General features: G+C 34.2%; 1 protein-coding gene across 3 annotated transcripts in view; it reads left to right on the forward strand.

Moving 5' to 3' along the window:
• The window catches only part of LOC143228770 (uncharacterized), a 128,224-nt gene that overhangs the window by 42,894 nt on the left and 62,908 nt on the right, over positions 1-22,422 (forward strand). For all 3 annotated transcript variants that reach the window (XM_076460107.1, XM_076460108.1, XM_076460105.1), the window contains exon 4: positions 633-1,449. In XM_076460107.1, the coding sequence (XP_076316222.1) occupies positions 633-1,449 (817 nt within the window). The remainder of the gene's footprint in view (positions 1-632; positions 1,450-22,422) is intronic.

Raw genomic sequence — 22,422 nt, forward strand, 5'->3', positions numbered from 1 at the left:
TAATTTTGAGCTGTACTTGTTACCACGAGCACGTGGTGACAAATAATATTAAAATATATATGTGATACATGACATGTTTTGTACGCATAGCTCTGGCTTATTACGTCTATTTATTTACTTATATGAATCCTAAAAATGAATTAATAAGATAAAAATGTAAGGAAGATTACGATTTAATATTAATAATGTTCTCTCTTCCTGCTAAGTTTCCACTGGTTGGTTGTTGTTCACATTTTAACATAGTTTCAAGAATCTAATTACTAACAGTTGCTCTGTTTCATTTATTATAATATTTTTTTCTTTTTCTGTTTGTTTTGAATTGAACGCAAAGCTACACGAGGGACTATCTGCGCTAGCCGTCCCTAATTTAGCAGTGTAAGACTAGAGGGAAGGCAGCTAGTCATCACCACCCACCGCCAACTCTTAGGCTACTCCTTTACCAACGAATAATGGGATTGACTGTCACATTGTAAGGCCCCCATGGCTGAAAGAGCGAGGCTGTGAACTTAACTACAAACAAAACCCTTTCACTTTCTTCTGGATTAAAGTGGACAAGTAAACATTTGATTATCACTACTCCACGATTTAAAACATTTTTTGGTTTGTTTTATTTATTTATCTATGTTTTACAGGACAGTGGGCCTAATGTGATTGTTCAACAACAACACGATGTCCTACAAGAATTATCACACATGGACTTTCACGGTCTCGTTCCGGAACTGGCTGAAGGCGAAGATATTATTACGCAGTTTTCGTATCCTCATTTCGAACTAGATCGTATTTTTGCTGATACTGAGACGAGGATAGAAAATACTGACATTCTCACCCAGCTGCTGACGTCCCAGCCTCAACTGGAGGAGTTACAGACTTCTAATTGTACAAGGAAAAGGAAAAACAAGACAGAAGATGATACGAGTTGTATTCAAGTTGTTGCTAACTCGGAAGACATTCTTTCTGTCCTGAAATCACCTTCTTTTACAGGTCAGAACTCGTCGTCAGTACCTCTTGAAGAGTTTGAAGTTGACCATTATCCAACAGAGGTCTCTACCATCGCGATTCCATCTGCAAGCAGTAGCTTTTCCACTCGAGAAACCTCATCTAGTTTAGGTTCCACCACAATTCAACATCCTGAATTTACCGCGTCGCGAGACAACTTGCATCCTCTCTTAACGGAAGCACTGGAAAGACCAGGACCATCGAATTTGAATTTACCACAAGGACATTCGTCTTTATTGGCAGCTGCCCTACAGTACTCTGGATTACCGTACGCCAGAACCTCCTTTTCTGCTTCTTCCACAACTTCAACCACTTCGCTGGTTCCCAGGGTAAGGGACACAACATCTTCTTCCACAACATCTACATCCTCTCTAACCAGTCCCAACCTTCACTCCCCAGATACCACGACGACATGCGGAATAGAGTCGCTTTCTCCGATCGGAGCAAGTGGAGGTAAGTGAGAATCACTGGCCATAAAACAAAACTGGAACCTACAAATATATTTAATTTTATATTGTCATGACAGGTGTTTTACAACAGTTTATAATCACGCAGAAAAACTTTATTGATGGTGAAACATACTACATGTTTCGGCAGAACGTTGGTCTGTTTCTCTGAAACTTTATCCTGGCTTTTAAATAATTTGTTATATGTTCTTGACATTTTAGCAATAGAAAACAATCTTCAAATAATAATAAAAACTTTATCTCAGTAAATCTTTCATTTTCGCAGCTTCATCAGGGCTAATAGTATTGCAAAGTAAAGGTCATTTTTGTTTATTTTTCTTTGGGGGGGGGGCCGATATGGCCAGGTGGTTAGTTGCTTGACTTGCAATGCTAGATCCGTGGATTTGATACATGTTCCACCCCACGTGTTCGCCCTTACAACCGTGTGAGCGTTATAATGTTACAATCAATTTCACTGTTCACTGGTAAAAGAGTAGCCCAAGAGTTGGCGGTGGGTGGTGATGACTAGCTGTCTTCCCTCTAGTCTTACACTGCTAAATTAGGGACGGCTAGCAGAGATAGCCCTCGAGTAGCTTTGCACGAAATTAAAACAAAACGATGAAACAAACTGTGCTAGCCGTCCCTAATTTAGCAATATAAGACTAGAAGGAAAGCAGCTAGTCATCACCACCAACTCTTGGGCGAACCTTCTACCAATAAATAGCGATATTGACCGTCATATCATAACGACCACACGGCTGAAAGGGCGATTATGTTTGGTGTAAGAGGGATTCGAACCCGCGATCCTCAGATTGCGAATCGAATGCCTTAACCCCCTGGCTATGCCGAGCCGACGAACACAGATAGCCCTCCTATAGCTTTGCGCAGAATTCCAGACAAACCAATCATATTTATCCAACTATTTTTCTCAGAAATGTCTAAATCCTTCCAATATGTACTACATATCACGAGAAGCAAGACAATATCTTCGACAACTTTTAAATCAGAGCTTTTATAGTTTTGAAAATGTTTTATCTGTTATTGAACGAAGATTAAATAACATGTTATTTCAACGTGGGACGTGTAGGATATTTCATATATGGTTTTTCAGTATCAGTTTCCATAAAGTATATAATTTCATAATTTATATCCTAAGCGGTATTTCATTGTTATGCTCCATTCATTCATTCACCACTCGATTCCTTCAAGGAACATTGGGCCGCAATCGCTTGCGGATTCTTCAACAGGTTTTCAAGTGGGTAGGTGGTTAGCCCACTGCACCGAGCCGTCCCTAATTTAGCAGTGTAAGACTAGAGGGAAGGCAGCTAGTCATCACCACCCACCGCCAACTCTTGGACTACTCTTTTACGAACGAATAGTGAGATAGACCGTCATATTATAACGCCCCCACGGCTGGGAGGGCGAGCATGTTTGACGCGACGGGGGCACGAACCCGCGACCCTCGGATTACGAGTCGCACGCCTTAACGCGCTTGGCCATGCCGGGTCTATGCTCCAAAGAACACGCGATTTTTGACAGATGCAAAATATAGCGAAATTATGACGATTTTTTTAAAATACATTTTTTTACTGCCTCTCCTGCATCACATATTACTTTGATATCAATGTCCAGACTCTGTCTTCGCAAAAATTGAGAAAAATCAAATTTCATTAAACAAAAGTCGTTATGCCTAAATAATCACCATTCTACAGTAATAATTAATAATTTCTTCGCCACCTATAGCAGTATAGAAGAGTCTACGTAAACAGTAGGAATTGTATAAATATTCTTTTATTATTTAATTTTTTTAAAATATTTAGTACGGAGAAATGTATCGTTTGGTCATGCACTCACCAGGAGTGTTTTGAACAGTCTATAAGCCAACCCGCATATACTTTGTTTATTTACGTTCATTAAAGTTTTACACTAGTTCTTGTAAATTGCAATAGGTGGCGTTACATTACAAACTCTTAAAGTGGAAAGTAATATAGAAATAATGTTAACAGAATAAGTTCACTGTAGCTGAGTTGTTTTTATAACAATTTGTGGGCCTACTGGTTTTTCAATATTTCGAAGGCTTTCGTTATTAAAAACCGCAACGTTTGAAGATTTTTCGAACAACAATCAATTTGGTATTTTTCTTTTAAACAAGCAGTAACGTCAGACAAAATATAACAATAAATATATATATATAAGTTATGCTTAAATCTGTGATACGAAGTGCCATTACACTGATCTGTCAAGGTATTATAACTGCAAATATGTTTCAGCGCAGTATACTTTATATGCATGTCCTGCTATCTCGTGACGAAACATGAATTTATTTTGACATTTTGATTTCTTCTCGACTTAAAAAAAGAATTGAACACTTTGTATTGGCATTCTATTTTAATATTACTATTTTATTATTTGACAAATCAAATAAATTACCTTTAGGAAATATTTCTTGTTTTGTATATTTTTAACAAGTTGAGAAAAAATATTTTACGTCACAACACAAGAAATTCAACAGAAAGTTTATGAAAAAAAACGTAAAATTACTGGAAAACAAAATGCAGATGAAAAAGTAATTTATATTACTTCTGTGTACAATATTTTTGAATGGTTTGTAAATAGACAACTGTCGGTTTCCTATTCTTATTATATAAACCTTATCAGCCAATCAGGCACCTCATCTAGGACGTTCTTGTTCGCAATTGGACAACTGTTGGTTTCTTATTATTGTTTTATGGACCGTATCAGTCAACCACGCACCTGCAGGTTTGTTTGTTTGTTTTGAATTTCTCGCAAAGTTACATGAAGGCTGTCTGCGCTAGCCGTCCCTAATTTTGCAGTGTAAGACTAGAGGGAAGGCAGCTAGCCATCACCACCCACCGCCAACTCTTGGGCTACTCTTTTACCAACGAATAGTGGGATTGAGCGTCACTTTGTAAAGCCCCCACGGCTGAAAAGGCGAGCATGTTTGCTGCGATGGCGATTCGAACCCGCGACCCTCAGATTACAAATCGAACGCCTTAACCAACAACAATGTTCGTAGAAAAGTAAGTAAACAAGGCTGGAGATACTGTTGACGTTGTTTACCCACACTATAAATCCCTATTTTAGCTCCATTCTGTTACCTAGAATTACAGTATGAAGTTAATTTTTAAGATATATTTTAAAGATGGTCTTCAAAGTATGAAAGTGATATATTATTATACTTTTTGGTTTACGAGTCCTCTAGTTGATCAGAGACAAGTTTCTAGATTAACAACATTAAAATTCAAGGTTCGATTCCCATAATTGATAAAGCGCTTATAACCCATCTGTAGCTTTGCGAGAAATTCAAAGATACAACAAATAAAAACGTAATTAAACGCAAAATAATTCAAAATACAACAAGATTATTATCAGAGAAAATAAATACTTATATTGTGACTCGTACAGCTAAATGATGCAGCCTAACCAATATAACCAATTGGCATTACTTTACTTGTTTGTGTACGTTTTGTTCCGACATATTTTGTATACGTTTCATAGCAATTGTACAGTTTCCGTTAACATTTTAATTGTGTTTCCATGGATTGGAAACATCTATCAACTTTCAATATAGCCATATATCTCTACCTTTTACGATAATTAAAGCCACAACTACAAATTTATATAATGTGATCACTTTGGCCTACAGATAAATGTATAAAGCTGACAAAGTAGAAATTAACTTTTCTAGATTCGTGGTTGATATTCTTGTTTAATTAGTTTTGTAAGTTAACTTCTACTTCATTTTTAAATTTATAATTTTCATTAATTTCGTTTGTTTACTCTTCATGTTATACCTGTAAAAACCATATACTGTATCTTCAGAAACTGTCGCGTGCCTAAACATCGATAAGTGGCGCCATCCATTGAGTTGAAAAGATATTTCAATACGTGCATGACATGTTCACCATTCGTAAAAAAATCTGTCTATATTTATCGGAATATCAAAAGCGGATGTCCCAGTCAAGTGAGCTGGAGAAACCTTGTAGGGTTAGTCAGAGCCGTCAAAGGGTTCGCACGGCTAACGCGATCAGGTATTTCAGGAGGTCGTAGACGAAACAGTTGCTGTTTTAGAAATTTTAAAAGTTTTAAACCGGACATGCTAGCAACATTTTTAGCGTATTATTATTATACACGTAACATATCGTAGCCAGTACGTTGAACAGTTGGTTAGTGCTTACGAATTCAGTGCAGTGGCTTTTGGCGGGCCCGGCATGGCCTAGCGCGTAAGGCATGCGACTCGTAATCCGAGGGTCGCGGGTTCGCGCCCGCGTCGCGCTAAACATGCTCGCCCTCCCAGCCGTGGGGGTGTATAATGTGACGGTCAATCCCACTATTCGTTGGTAAAAGAGTAGCCCAAGAGTTGGCGGTGGGTGGTGATGACTAGCTGCCTTCCCTCTAATCTTACACTGCTAAATTAGGGACGGCTAGCACAGATAGCCCTCGAGTAGCTTTGTGCGAAATTCCCAAACAAACAAAACAAAAGGTTTTTGGCGCGTGAATTGTTTGGAAACCATGTCGATTTCTACAATCGAGTAGGCTAATACTCAGCTTTTGTGCGCCCTACATTTTAATGGGTGTAAATATACCTTACCAGACACTCACGTACCACAGTGTATTAAAATATTATCAAAGCTTTTAAAACCGTCCAACGTTAGGTCGTAGAATAACGTTATAGGTTTATCTAATGACAGTATTAAATACGGTAAAGTTTAGCCCTAACTAAATCAGAGCAAAAAACGTACATAAGTTAGAGTGTTAACTTATCTCTTTATTGCATATAGGGCGTATTTAATAGTCTTTGCTATTAAATACCAGTGGCTCAGCGGTATGTCTGCGGACTTACAACGCTAAAAACCGGGTTTCGATACTCGTGGTGGGCAGAGCACAGATAGCTCACTGTGTAGCTTTGTGCTTAATTCAACACAACAACAAAACAACTATAATAGTCTTAACTAATTAATGTTAGCACTAAAACTAGTGGACTTTCGGATTTCAGTGCCTGCGAGTAGAATTCTTTTATATTATTTTTTTTTTATTATTTAAAGATATACCGTTACAATAAATATACTAATTTAACTGGAAAATTTTTGCGATTTCTCCTAGCGTGTGTGTGTGTGTGTGTATATATAATCTAATTCGTAGGCCCAGCATTGCCAGGTGGTTAAGGCAATGACGTAATATGAGGGTCGTGGGTTCGAATCCCTGCCACACCAAACATGCTCGCCCTTTCAGCCGTGGGGGCATTATAATGTTACGGTCAATCCCGCTATTCGTTGGTATATGAGCACCCCAAAAGTTGGCGGTGGGCGGTAATGACCATCTGTCTTCCCTCTAGTCTTACAGTGCTAAATTAGGGACGGCTAGCGCAGATAGTAACTTTGTAACTTTGCGCGAAATCCGGAAACAAACAATCCAGCTGGATTAAAATTTGGAATTTTTAAGCACATATATTTGTATTTAGATTTATTAAGACCCTCTACCAATGTTTTACTGCTTCCTAACAAACGGTTTTAATACTTTGCTGTATCTTAAAATAATTTTTTCATGTGTCATTATTTAAAAATGAATTTTTTTCTGTTTTTCGTTTGGTGTTGTTTGATTTGAGGTGGGGTTTGAATGAATATTTTTATTTATGTTAAAAAAGAAACATATTTATAAGAAAACTAAAACGTTTTGTGAAATTACGGCGCTTTTCCTACCTTCCACCCCTTCTCTCTTGGAACAGTCGCTTGACGTAGTTATTACGTCATTGTGTTTTCCTCCACATGAAAATTTTTTTTTTTAATTCGCGTATGTCCTATTTTATAATAATGGCAATTTAATTTAATATATATATAACCTTTAACCTTTCATTGTGCGCGAACCACCGCAGAAAATTACGAAGAAGCCGGAACTAAAATCAGTCAGATAACCCACATTGGTGTCTCATCAAAATCACAGTGATAAACCGTGTCGAATGTCGGTAGAAACAAACGGGCTGTAATTACGGGCTGTGATTCTTCGCTTCTGACGTAAATCGCACTAATTTGGAGCTGCGGAACGATGACCTTGAAACTTCGTCAACTGTATAGGATTAATTGGATATAATTTTGAAATTGTTTCAGATAATAAGTGAGTAAAAGTAATGTATTTGATTCTCCCGATATTTTGTTATATGTAAAGTTAATGTTCGTCGCTTATCTGTACTACGGTTTCTTAGAAAACCGTCATGTTCGTATTGCGAACTGACAAAGGTACTTAAATATTTATTTCAACCTTCAGTACCCTGAGGTACTTAACCTTTTTCCTCGTCTTACCCCCTGAGACCCTCCTGGGTATTACCGTGACCCCTATAATAATTTTTGTAATGGTGAACTTTGTGTAAAGGTAGAATAAAACAAAACTATACGAAGGTCCTAATTTATTGAAAATATTACAAATAAATGACCTTGAGAAATGCTACAAGTGCTAAACAAATGTAAAATCCATGGAATTACTGAACAGCATACAAAACCTACATATTCACTCAGTGTGAAGGTTGATATATAATGAGAAGATATACTAAATATGATGGAAACTTTGATATTTAAATTTTAAGTTTGATGTATTAACACTCCTACGAAAAGTGAGGCCTAATAGGCCCCAGAGCAACTTGAAAGGTTATTAATATTAGGCTACTAAATTTGTATTTAAATGAAATTGCCATTTCATTTGATTTCATTTCATTAAATATCATTTAAATTTCATTTAAATACAAAATTATTAGCCTAATATTAATAACCTTTCAAGTTGCTCTGGGGCCTATTAAGCCCCACTTTTCGTAGGAGTGTTAATATTATACAGTTAAAAAATTCAAAGCGTTGTAATATATGCAAATTCTTACTCAAAATTAGACGGGTGGTTGCCCAACAAGCATCTCGACGCGGTTCAACTGCCGCACTTCTGCGTGTTTCTCACAGGTGGGCAGTTACAGGCACTTGCCACAAAAACTACAAACTGCTCCGTGATTTCCCCAATAACTCTCAAACCTTCCGTGAACCCCCGGAAAACTTCAAACGACCCCCAGGTTAAAAACCACTGCTCTGGGTGTTTGGATATCTATATTTGTATACCCAGGAGGGTCACGCACTCACGACCCCCAGGTTAAAAACCACTGCTCCAGGTGTTTGGGTATATATATTTGTATACCCAGGAGGGTCACGTACTCACGACCCCCAGGTTAAAAACCACTGCTCTAGGTGTTTGGGTATATATATTTGTATACCCAGGAGGGTCACGTACACTTGACCTCTTCCTCCTCGTGCAGGTTTATTGGATTGATTTTGTTTGTTTTGAATTTCGCGCAAAGCTACACGAGGGCTATCTGCGCTAGCCGTCCTTAATTTAGCAGCGTAAGAATAACTGTGTTATTGATGTTAAATGAATCGTTGATGCCAACACAGATTTGTGATGCCAAAATGCACGAACATACCATAATAATAACGGTGGCTTGTACATGGACACCGTCCTGAAAGGGATCGGAGTAAATGAGGTCCACTCTGACCTTCTTGTTGTATTACAACAGAAAGTATAACATCAGTACAAGAGGAAGGAAGAGGGCAGCACCTGGCCTTCGCAAGTTGTCAGTGACCTAAATCCCGATCTGGAGAGAGAGAGAGAGACCCTTATAGGTCTCTGACCTGGCTGTATGCCCACGCGTACGTATCGTGTGCCTTTCAGACTAAAAACAAATCGATTACTTTGGGTATTTACTTTTGTTTTAGGTTCAACCTATTTTTTCAAATCAAATAAACGTAGCGAAGAGAAAGATAGATAGACGTTGCTTTCAACCAAATATGGAGTGTACAAAATCCTATTTCTCACTTGAAAGAACACCAAAAGCTGTTATTGAAAGTAGTGACGTTTGTATGTAGTACCTGGTTCTCATAAACAACCGGTTCGTTTATATATCTAATCAATCATTAACGTTCTTCAGAGACTTGAGTTTAAGGGCTTAACGTATTAACGTTCGATGTTCGATTCCAAAGCACGAATAAAGATTTCTAGTTTAAAAAACAACACGTGATATTTTTTTTCTACTCTAATGGTTATTGCATCCTCTCTTTTTCAGGCTCCGGCATGGCCAGGTGGTTAAGGCACTCGACTCGTAATCCGAGGGTCGTGGGTTCGAATCCCTGTTACACCAAACATGCTAGCCCTTTCAGCCTTAGGAGCGTTATAATGTGACGGTCAATCCCACTATTCGTTGGTAAAAGAGTAGCCCAAGAGTTGGGGGTAGGTGGTGATGACTAGGTGCCTTCCCTCTAGTCTTACATTGCTAAATTAGGGACGGCTAGCGCAGATAGCCCCCGTGTAGCTTTGCGCGAAATTAAAAAGAACAAACTCACCCATTTCGTTGTGGGAAGTGTTATAAAACAAACGTGGTTAACCGGCATAAGAATGATCATCAGCAAACAAAATAGTTTACCTTCATCGTCACATCTCCTTCACTGTCGCACCTTAGAAATAAGCCTCCTTTTGTTTTGTATCATTTGAACAAAAACGTTCTAGCTCGCCTCCAGAGATTTAGGATAAAAAAATCACACAATCAGAGTTGGTTTTGTCGCTATTCATCTTCACAACTATAAGCATTACATTCGATCTACATTTTCTTCCGTCAGGAGAAACGTAGGCCTAACACGACCTGATGGTTAGGGCGCTCAACTCGCAATATGCGGCTTCCAGGTTCGAATTCTGCCACTGAACATGTTTGCTCTTTCAGTCGTGAAAGCGTTATAATATAACAGTTAATTCCACTATTCGTTGGTAAAAAATAGCCCACGAATGGAGTGGTGTTTACTGGTAGAAAAATTAGGGATAGCTGGCGCAGGTAACCCTCGAGTAGTCTTGCTCGAAATTCAAAACAAATTTCGCGCAAAGCTACTTGAGGGTTATCTGCGCTAGCCGTCCTTAATTTAGCAGTGTAAGACTAGAGGGAAGGCAGCTAATCATCACCACCCACCGCCAACTCTTGGGCTACTCTTTTACCAACGAATAGTGGGATTGACAGTAACATTATAACGCCCCCACGGCTGAAATAGCGAGCATGTTTGGTGCAAACGAGATTCGAACCCACGACCCTCGGATTATGAGTCGAACGCCTTAACACGCTTGTCCATGCCGGGCCTCAAAACAAACAAACACACAAAACATTGTTTTTCAGTAAAAATGTTTTGAATTTATTAACAAACGGAACTTACATATAAGCGCTGTCAATATTTCTGAACATTCTGGCAAATTTAAATAACAATTAATCTTCGCGATAAAATAGAATAATGAAGGATATGCTAACAATGTACGGGTAGTAGCTTGAATTATCATTGGTTTGTTTCTTTTTGAATTTCGCGCAAAGCTACACGAGGGCTATCTTATCCGTCCCTAAGTTAGCAGTGTAAGACTAGAGGGAAGGTAGCTAGTCATCGCCACCCACTGCCAACTCTTGGGCTACGCTTTTAATAACGAATAGTGGGATTGATTGTGGCAATGTTTTATGTGACGGGGATTCGAACCCGTGACCCTCAGATTGCGAGCCGAACGTCCTAACTACCTGGCCATACAAAACACATATAGTCCCTTAAGTATCTTTATATTTTACAATAAACACCGTTCACACTTGTTACTGAGTTTTTAATACAAGTCATAAGAAACACCGAACATCAAAAATTAAACACAATATTTTTTTCTAGAGTTATGATTTGTGGATTCAGTTTTCTATACGTCATTTATTAATTATAAATTAACTTGAAACAACACTCGAAGCGATGGAAAACAACACAGTTTTGTAATATTATTGTTGAAAAGAATCATATTCACAGTAATAGTGTTAAACATTAAAATCAACCAAGACATAGCAGGTGTCGAATGTTCAAGATTAAATTCACTGATAACCTGTTCTATATTTTGTTATCGAATCACTTTTGTTTCTCAAGATCCGAGTTATTTTAACAACCTTGAGGCATTGTTAGAATTCGCTGTTAGAAAATACTTTAAAAACTAAAGTTCAAATTACTTTTGGAAATGGAACAATTTGGTTCTGGATTATTTTGTTACTCAGCTATTTTAAGGAAAGAAAGTTTAGTTTGCTTCAAACTAAAGTGAGAAATATTTTGGTAAACATAAAAGTGACTTAACTTGATTCACTGATCGTCTGGATGTTTAAAATGACACAAACAAAATATAAAGTATTGAATAATCAGAGTTACATTACACTGTAATATGAAACTGTTAATAAACAGGGTTACGTTATACTGTGATATAAAACTATTATTAAACAGGGTTACGTTATACTGTGATATAAACTATTATTAAACAGGGTTACGTTATACTGTGATATAAAACTATTATTAAACAGGTTACGTTATACTGTGATATAAAACTATTATTAAACAGGGTTACGTTATACTGTGATATAAAACTATTATTAAACAGGGTTACGTTATACTGTGATATAAAACTATTATTAAACAGGGTTACGTTATACTGTGATATAAAACTATTATTAAACAGGGTTACGTTATACTGTGATATAAAACTTATTAAACAGGGTTACGTTATACTGTGATATAAAACTATTATTAAACAGGGTTACGTTATACTGTGATATAAAACTATTATTAAACAGGGTTACGTTATACTGTGATATAAAACTTATTAAACAGGGTTACGTTATACTGTGATATAAAACTATTATTAAACAGGGTTACGTTATACTGTGATATAAAACTATTATTAAACAGGGTTACGTTATACTGTGATATAAAACTTATTAAACAGGGTTACGTTACACTGTGATATAAAACTATTGTTAAACAGGGTTACGTTACACTGTGATATAAAACTATTGTTAAACAGGGTTACGTTATACTGTGATATAAAACTATTATTAAACAGGGTTACGTTACACTGTGATATAAAACTATTATTAAACAGGGTTACGTTACACTGTGATATAAAACTATTATTAAACAGGGTTACGTTATACTGTGATATAAAACTATTATTAAACAGGGTTACGTTATACTGTGATATAAAACTATTATTAAACAGGGTTACGTTACACTGTGATATAAAACTATTATTAAACAGGGTTACGTTATACTGTGATATAAAACTATTATTAAACAGGGTTACGTTATACTGTGATATAAAACTATTATTAAACAGGGTTACGTTACACTGTGATATAAAACTATTATTAAACAGGGTTACGTTATACTGTGATATAAAACTATTATTAAACAGGGTTACGTTATACTGTGATATAAAACTTATTAAACAGGGTTACGTTATACTGTGATATAAAACTATTAATAAAGGGGTTATGTTATACTGTGATATAAAACTTATTAAACAGGGTTACGTTATACTGTGATATAAAACTATTATTAAACAGAGTTACGTTATACTGTGATATAAAACTATTATTAAACAGAGTTACGTTATACTGTGATATAAAACTATTACTAAACAGAGTTACGTTATACTGTGATATAAAACTCTTATTAAACAGAGTTACGTTACACTGTGATATAAAACTATTACTAAACAGAGTTACGTTATACTGTGATATAAAACTATTACTAAACAGAGTTACGTTATACTGTGATATAAAACTATTATTAAACAGGGTTACGTTATACTGTGATATAAAACTATTATTAAACAGGGTTACGTTACACTGTGATATAAAACTATTATTAAACAGGGTTACGTTATACTGTGATATAAAACTATTATTAAACAGGGTTACGTTATACTGTGATATAAAACTTATTAAACAGGGTTACGTTATACTGTGATATAAAACTATTAATAAAGGGGTTATGTTATACTGTGATATAAAACTATTATTAAACAGGGTTACGTTATACTGTGATATAAAACTATTATTAAACAGAGTTACGTTATACTGTGATATAAAACTATTATTAAACAGAGTTACGTTATACTGTGATATAAAACTATTACTAAACAGAGTTACGTTATACTGTGATATAAAACTCTTATTAAACAGAGTTACGTTACACTGTGATATAAAACTATTACTAAACAGAGTTACGTTATACTGTGATATAAAACTATTACTAAACAGAGTTACGTTATACTGTGATATAAAACTATTAATAAAGGGGGTTATGTTATACTGTGATATAAAACTATTATTAAACAGGGTTACGTTATACTGTGATATAAAACTATTATTAAACAGGGTTACGTTATACTGTGATATAAAACTATTATTAAACAGAGTTACGTTATACTGTGATATAAAACTATTACTAAACAGAGTTACGTTATACTGTGATATAAAACTATTATTAAACAGGGTTACGTTATACTGTGATATAAAACTATTATTAAACAGGGTTACGTTATACTGTGATATAAAACTATTACTAAACAGAGTTACGTTATACTGTGATATAAAACTATTATTAAACAGAGTTACGTTATACTGTGATATAAAACTATTACTAAACAGAGTTACGTTATACTGTGATATAAAACTATTATTAAACAGAGTTACGTTACACTGTGATATAAAACTATTACTAAACAGAGTTACGTTATACTGTGATATAAAACTATTACTAAACAGAGTTACGTTATACTGTGATATAAAACTATTAATAAAGGGGGTTATGTTATACTGTGATATAAAACTATTATTAAACAGGGTTACGTTATACTGTGATATAAAACTATTATTAAACAGGGTTACGTTATACTGTGATATAAAACTATTATTAAACAGAGTTACGTTATACTGTGATATAAAACTATTACTAAACAGAGTTACGTTATACTGTGATATAAAACTATTAATAAAGGGGGTTATGTTATACTGTGATATAAAACTATTATTAAACAGGGTTACGTTATACTGTGATATAAAACTATTATTAAACAGGGTTACGTTATACTGTGATATAAAACTATTATTAAACAGAGTTACGTTATACTGTGATATAAAACTATTACTAAACAGAGTTACGTTATACTGTGATATAAAACTATTATTAAACAGGGTTACGTTATACTGTGATATAAAACTATTATTAAACAGGGTTACGTTATACTGTGATATAAAACTATTACTAAACAGAGTTACGTTATACTGTGATATAAAACTATTATTAAACAGAGTTACGTTATACTGTGATATAAAACTATTATTAAACAGGGTTACGTTATACTGTGATATAAAACTATTATTAAACAGGGTTACGTTATACTATGATATAAAAGAAATAGTAAAAAGGGTTATGTTATACTGTAATTATAAAGTAATAATAAACAGGGTTATGTTATACAGTAATATGAAATTAGTGACTGCTACTGCTTGCAACCTAAATAGTAAGCACTCGTGTACGTGTAGCGACAAAATGGATTATAACAGTATATATACAGAGAATAAATATATTCACATCTTCTCTTGAAATGTAGTTATTTGGAATTATAGTAATTTTTGTGAACTGTATTTTTTATTTTCATCAAAATTTACATTAGTTTGAAAATAATTACTCAAACTATTTTTGACTATTAATATTTATCGGAAACAAAAGCTTGTACAACTTGACTTGTTACCATATAACCGTTAGATGTCGCAAACATAAGTAATGTATTTAATAACACCGTTAGATGGCGCTTAAACGATTGATTTCTTTAAAAACGCACCCGTCACATATTGTTGTCATGTTTTATCACAAACGTTATTGGTTCTTTGTATCCAACGTTTATGAAGTAAAATAAATAATTCTGTTTTCTAATTCTGTTTTCTTAACTATTTTATATTTTATTTGTATAATATCCATTCTACGTTTCACAGACTTTAAACAGTAAACACATTAAGAAATAAGACGTCACTTCCTGTCGCTTAAGACAGTTGGCGTGAGGACAGGTAGTTATGATTGAGAGCCGTGGTAACTGGTTTAATAACTATTTGTAACTTAACAAGATAATGACGAAATAACGTACGGCAGCTAATAAGCAAGCGTAACTTGCTTTAACGTGACGTCATATCACAAGACATAAGTTAATTTAACAAATAACACCTGAGAAGTGTTGAGCCTTCTAAACACGTAATGAAATATCAAACTTCGTCACGTATTGTGTTTTCTTTGTCATTTCTCGCTGTAACTCACCTAATTGTCTTTATGTTTTCTTGGTGTGTGTGTGTGTTTTCTTATAGAAAAGCCACATTGGACTATCTGTTGTGTCAACCGAGGGGCATCGAACCTATGATTATAGAGTTGTAAATCTGAAGATTTACTTCTGTTCCACCTCGGAATATTCTCTAGGTTTCCGACCCGTTGTCTCAAATATTTACTCTGCACTGTGTGATAATGAATTATTACTATTTACTCTGCACTGTGTGATAATGAATTATTACTATTTGCTCTGCACTGTGTGATAATGAATTATTACTATTTGCTCTGCACTGTGTGATAATGAAATATTACTATTTACTCTGCACTGTGTGATAACGAAATATTACTATTCAATTATTTGTTTGTTTCTTTAATTCGCGCCAAGTCACACGACGTTTTTCTGAGGTAGCCGCCCATAATTTAGCACTGTAAGAATAGAATATGCCCGGCATGGCCAGGTGGGTTAAGGCGTTCGACTCGTAATCCGAGAGTCGCGGGTTCGAATCCCCGTCGCACCAAACATGCTCGCCCTTTTAACCGTAGGGACGTTGTAATGTCACGGCCAATCGCACAATTCGTTGGTAAAAGAGTAGCCAAAGAGTTGGCGGTGGGTGGTGATGACTAGCTGCCTTCCCTCTAGTCTTACACTGCTAAATTAGGGACGGCTTGAGTAGCTTTACGCAAATTTATAAAAAAAACCAAAACGAACAATTAAACATCGAAAAACAACAAGCCTAAATGTTATTATAAAAATAAGACAACCGTAGATTTTCGTCTTAACTCCAAGTTATTCTTGGTCTGTTCATTACAGCTTGAAATAAGAGGTGTAGGAAGACAACACAAGTCACTGCACTAGAACTTAGTAGTTGGTTCGGATGATAAGAGGCAAAAATATGCTATGAAACGATCTTTCTTTATGTGTTTGTTCGTTTTTAAGCGCAAAACTACACAATGGAGTGTCTGTGCTGTTATCAACACGGTTATCCCAGTTTTTAATGTTATAAGTCTTAAAATTCATCGCAGAGCCACTGGAGGAAACGATATTTATATATGTTGTGTAATACCTTTTAAAAATGGCAACACAAACTGGAAATTTCGGCTGAATATTTGGAAAAACGATAGGCCTAAAAGCTGTAATAAATACCAGTTAATAGCAGATGTTTTATTTGCTCATTCCTAGTCGTATGAGTCCTACTCAGAATTGTGTGAAAAACCACTGGACTATCTGTTGAGCTCACCGCGGGAAGCTGATTCCCATATTTTAGGGCTGTAAGTCCATAGACCTGCCGCTGTTCCATCAGTAGACTAGTACTTCCAATCTGTCTTTTGTCTCCCACAAGTTACTGACCAATAAGGCTTTTTTCAGTTCCAGAACTCATCAGTTGAGCTGGTCAATTAGAGATGCAATATTCTAAGAAACTGTTTGAATATATATGTTTCAAGTCAAAAATAACGTGTTTTTATAATACTTTTGATCTAAAATTGAAACTAAAACCGACGAATAAACAAAATCATTGACTCTATTTATTGTTCCCCACCGCTCGCAACAGATCAGAACACAGCTGTTCATTCGTGTTAAAAAAACAAAAGAGTTTTCTTAACATGACACTACGGATTGAGAAACTGGTGATATTGTAGAGTTGCAATGAAATTAGTCTCCTTCTGTTAAGTTACCACCTGTTCTGTGATAAGAACGAGTTTCCCTTGAGATTGTGTCCTTCTAATTTTACCATCTGTAAGAAAATTCTGTGTTCGAGTTAACTGTTTCTCTGAATTATTTTGAAATATCAAAAATAGATTAAATATTCCAAATATAACACGTTTCTTTTTGTTTTCGCTCAGAACAAACGTCTTCTTTCTTCAAAAGTTTCGTTCAAAGCTACACAAAGGGTGTCTTCGCAAAGCCATATCTAATTTCCAGCTGATAGGCTAAAGAGCTTGTTTTCTTTATGAATTTCGCGCAAAGCTACTCGAGGGCAATCTGCGCTAGCCGTCCATAATTTAGCAGTGTAAGACTAGAGAGAAGGCGGCTAGTCATCACCACCCACCGCCAACTCTTGGGTTACTTTTTTTTACCAACGAATAGTGGGATTTACTGTCTCATTATAACGCCCCCACGGCTGAAAGAGCGAGCATGTTTAGTGCAACGGGGATTCGGACTCGCGACCCTCAGAGGGTCAGAGGGAAAGCAGCTGGTCAACGCCATCTAGCGTCATTTCTGACTGAATAGTCGGTTTAATCGTCATTCTCGCAGCGCCCCCACGTTTTCAACTTGCTGATTACGTTGTGTTTAGCGGCAGTACTACAGAATTACGAATCACAGAATTCACATGTGTGTGTGTGTTTTCTAGTAGCAAAGTCGCATTGGGCTATCTGCTGAGTCTAATGAGGGGAATCGAACCCATGATTTTAGTGTTGTAAATACTAAGACTTACCGCTGTAACAGTGAGGTATAGAATTCACATAATAGGAAGTCAGACCACTAGATCATACGTGGTCCAGGAACAAACGGCACAATAAATATTATTAAACTTGGTATATTTAAAGAAGAGAGGATTGTGTTGTTATCAAGAAATATCAATGAACGCTTTGAATTTACGTCTGCAACAAGGTACTCCACCAATAAGGTAGTCCACCAACAAGGTAGTCCACCAACAAGGTACTCCACCAATAAGGTACTCCACCAACAAGGTACTCCACCAATAAGGTACTCCACCAATAAGGTACTCCACCAATAAGGTAGTCCACCAACAAGGTAGTCCACCAACAAGGTACTCCACCAACAAGGTACTCCACCAATAAGGTAGTCCACCAACAAGGTAGTCCACCAACAAGGTACTCCACCAACAAGGTACTCCACCAATAAGGTAGTCCACCAACAAGGTAGTTCCCCAATAAGGTACTCCAGTAACAAGGTAGTTCACCAATAAGGTAGTTCACCAATAAGGTAGTCCACCAACAAGGTACTCCACCAATAAGGTACTCCACCAACAAGGTAGTCCACCAACAAAGTAGTCCACCAATAAGGTAGTCCACCAACAAGGTACTCCACCAATAAGGTAGTCCCCCAATAAGGTACTCCACCAAGAAACAAAGTCGAACATTTGAACTAAAAAGACAAGCCAACATTTAAAAAGCATCTGATGAAAGGTGAAACGAGAAGTAATTTCGCTCTTTAGCTAGTGCTTCGCGCATTAACAAAATCAGTTATATGTCGTTACGTCACTTTTATTTTAGTGTTATGCGGATGATGTAATTTTTTTGTCTAGCCAAAGGTTACAATGTCCTTGAATAAGAACCAAATTAGCTTCTCCATTGTTCACCCAAGGATCCAAACACCTGCCTTTTACCTTTATATATATATATTTATATATAAATCTTTCATATTCTTTTGCAGGAAAACCCATTTATTATAAGTTCATCAAAATCTATAGATCGATAATTATAAGTAATCATATCTTATAGGTTTTTCCACAAACTATTGTTTCATGGTATCAGTACAGTAGAATTAAGTACTGTTGCTAACACTAAACGATCAATAACTGTAAGTATTGTTTATTAGTAAAGAGGCTTAGCTTTTAAAATATTAGTTGATACAAACACACGTATTGTTTACTAGTAAAGAGGCTTAGCTTTCAAAATATTAGTTGATACAAACATACGTATTGTTTATTAGTAAAGAGGCTTAGCTTTCAAAATATCAGTTGATACAAACACACGTATTATTTATTAGTAAAGAGGCTTAGCTTTCAAAATATCAGTTGATACAAACACACGTATTGTTTATTTGTAAGGAGGTTTAGCTTTCAAAATATCAGTTGATACAAACACACGTATTATTTATTAGTAAAGAGGCTTAGCTTTCAAAATATCAGATGATACAAACACACGTATTGTTTATTTGTAAAGAGGCTTAGCTTTCAAAATATCAGTTGATACAAACACACGTATTGTTTATTAGTAAAGAGGCTTAGCTTTCAAAATATTACTTGATACAAATACGAGACGTTGGTTTTTGACCGATAATAAATAATTCGTTGATAAAATTTACTTCTATCATAATGTTCTTTTCAATATCTGCAGAATACCTGACTAACTACTACACAAAAATGTCAGTTTTACCACAACTATTCTGTAGCAGTGACTGAAGGTTATTGGTTGTTGCTTTGTATCACTTATTTGTGGTATTTGGATGATACTTTGTAGTTTTAGTTTTAGAACTAGTATAAGCTCTACGGGATCGTTGAGTATCATAATTTACACTTTTATATTATTAGAGCTTATTTAAGCTCCACGTAATTATTGGGTATTATAATTTACACTTTTGTATTATTAGAGCTTATTTAAGCTCCACTTAATTATTGGGTATTATAATTTACAGTTTTGTATTATTAGAGCTTATTTAAACTCCATGTAATTATTGGGTATTATAATTTACAGTTTTGTATTATTAGAGCTTATTTAAGCTCCACGTAATTATTGGGTATTATAATTTACAGTTTTGTATTATTAGAGCTTATTTAAGCTCTATGTAATTATTGGGTATTATAATTTTCAGTTTTGTATTATTAGAGCTTATTTAAGCTCCACGTAATTATTGGGTAGTATAATTTACAGTTTTGTAATATTAGAGCTTAGTTAAACTCCATGTAATTATTGGGTATTATAATTTACAGTTTTGTATTATTAGAGCTTATTTAAGCTCTATGTAATTATTGGGTATTATAATTTACAGTTTTGTATTATTACAGCTTATTTAAGCTCCATGTAATTATTGGGTATTATAATTTACAGTTTTGTATTATTAGAGCTTATTTAAACTCCACTTAATTATTGGGTATTGTAATTTACAGTTTTGTATTATTAGAGCTTATTTAAACTCCACTTAATTATTGGGTATTATAATTTACAGTTTTGTATTATTAGAGCTTATTTAAACTCCACTTAATTATTGGGTATTATAATTTACAGTTTTGTATTATTAGAGCTTATTTAAGCTCTATGTAATTATTGGGCATTGTAATTTACAGTTTTGTATTATTAGAGCTTATTTAAATTCCACTTAATTATTGGGTATTATAATTTACAGTTTTTTTATTGGAGCTTATTTAAACTCCACTTAATTATTGGGTATTGTAATTTACAGTTTTGTATTATTAGAGCTTATTTAAGCTCTATGTAATTATTGGGTATTATAATTTACAGTTTTGTATTATTAGAGCTTATTTAAGCTCTATGTAATTATTGGGTATTATAATTTACAGTTTTGTATTATTAGAGCTTATTTAAATTCCACTTAATTATTGGGTATTGTAATTTACAGTTTTGTATTATTAGAGCTTATTTAAGCTCTATGTAATTATTGGGTATTATAATTTACAGTTTTGTATTATTACAGCTTATTTAAGCTCCATGTAATTATTGGGTATTATAATTTACAGTTTTGTATTATTAGAGCTTATTTAAACTCCACTTAATTATTGGGTATTATAATTTACAGTTTTGTATTATTAGAGCTTATTTAAACTCCATGTAATTATTGGGTATTATAATTTACAGTTTTGTATTATTAGAGCTTATTTAAGCTCTATGTAATTATTGGGTATTATAATTTACAGTTTTGTATTATTAGAGCTTATTTAAACTCCATGTAATTATTGGGTATTATAATTTACAGTTTTGTATTATTAGAGCTTATTTAAACTCCACGTAATTATTGGGTATTATAATTTGCAGTTTTGTATTATTAGAGCTTATTTAAACTCCACTTAATTATTGGGTATTATAATTTACAGTTTTGTATTATTAGAGCTTATTTAAACTCCACTTAATTATTGGGTATTATAATTTACAGTTTTGTATTATTAGAGCTTATTTAAACTCCATGTAATTATTGGGTATTATAATTTACAGTTTTGTATTATTAGAGCTTATTTAAGCTCTATGTAATTATTGGGTATTATAATTTACAGTTTTGTATTATTACAGCTTATTTAAGCTCCATGTAATTATTGGGTATTATAATTTACAGTTTTGTATTATTAGAGCTTATTTAAACTCCACTTAATTATTGGGTATTATAATTTACAGTTTTGTATTATTAGAGCTTATTTAAGCTCCACGTAATTATTGGGTATTATAATTTACAGTTTTGTATTATTAGAGCTTATTTAAGCTCCACGTAATTATTGGGTATTATAATTTACAGTTTTGTATTATTAGAGCTTATTTAAACTCCACTTAATTATTGGGTATTATAATTTACAGTTTTGTATTATTAGAGCTTATTTAAGATCTATGTAATTATTGGGTATTATAATTTACAGTTTTGTATTATTAGAGCTTATTTAAGCTCCACGTAATTATTGGGTATTATAATTTACAGTTTTGTATTATTAGAGCTTATTTAAGCTCTATGTAATTATTGGGTATTGTAATTTACAGTTTTGTATTATTAGAGCTTATTTAAGCTCTATGTAATTATTGGGTATTGTAATTTACAGTTTTGTATTATTAGAGCTTATTTAAACTCCACTTAATTATTGGGTATTATAATTTACAGTTTTGTATTATTAGAGCTTATTTAAACTCCACTTAATTATTGGGTATTATAATTTACAGTTTTGTATTATTAGAGCTTATTTAAGCTCTATGTAATTATTGGGCATTGTAATTTACAGTTTTGTATTATTAGAGCTTATTTAAACTCCACTTAATTATTGGGTATTATAATTTACAGTTTTGTATTATTAGAGCTTATTTAAGCTCTATGTAATTATTGGGTATTATAA

This window comes from Tachypleus tridentatus, chromosome 10 (genome assembly GCF_004210375.1).
Source record: "Tachypleus tridentatus isolate NWPU-2018 chromosome 10, ASM421037v1, whole genome shotgun sequence".
Taxonomy (NCBI): domain Eukaryota; kingdom Metazoa; phylum Arthropoda; class Merostomata; order Xiphosura; family Limulidae; genus Tachypleus; species Tachypleus tridentatus.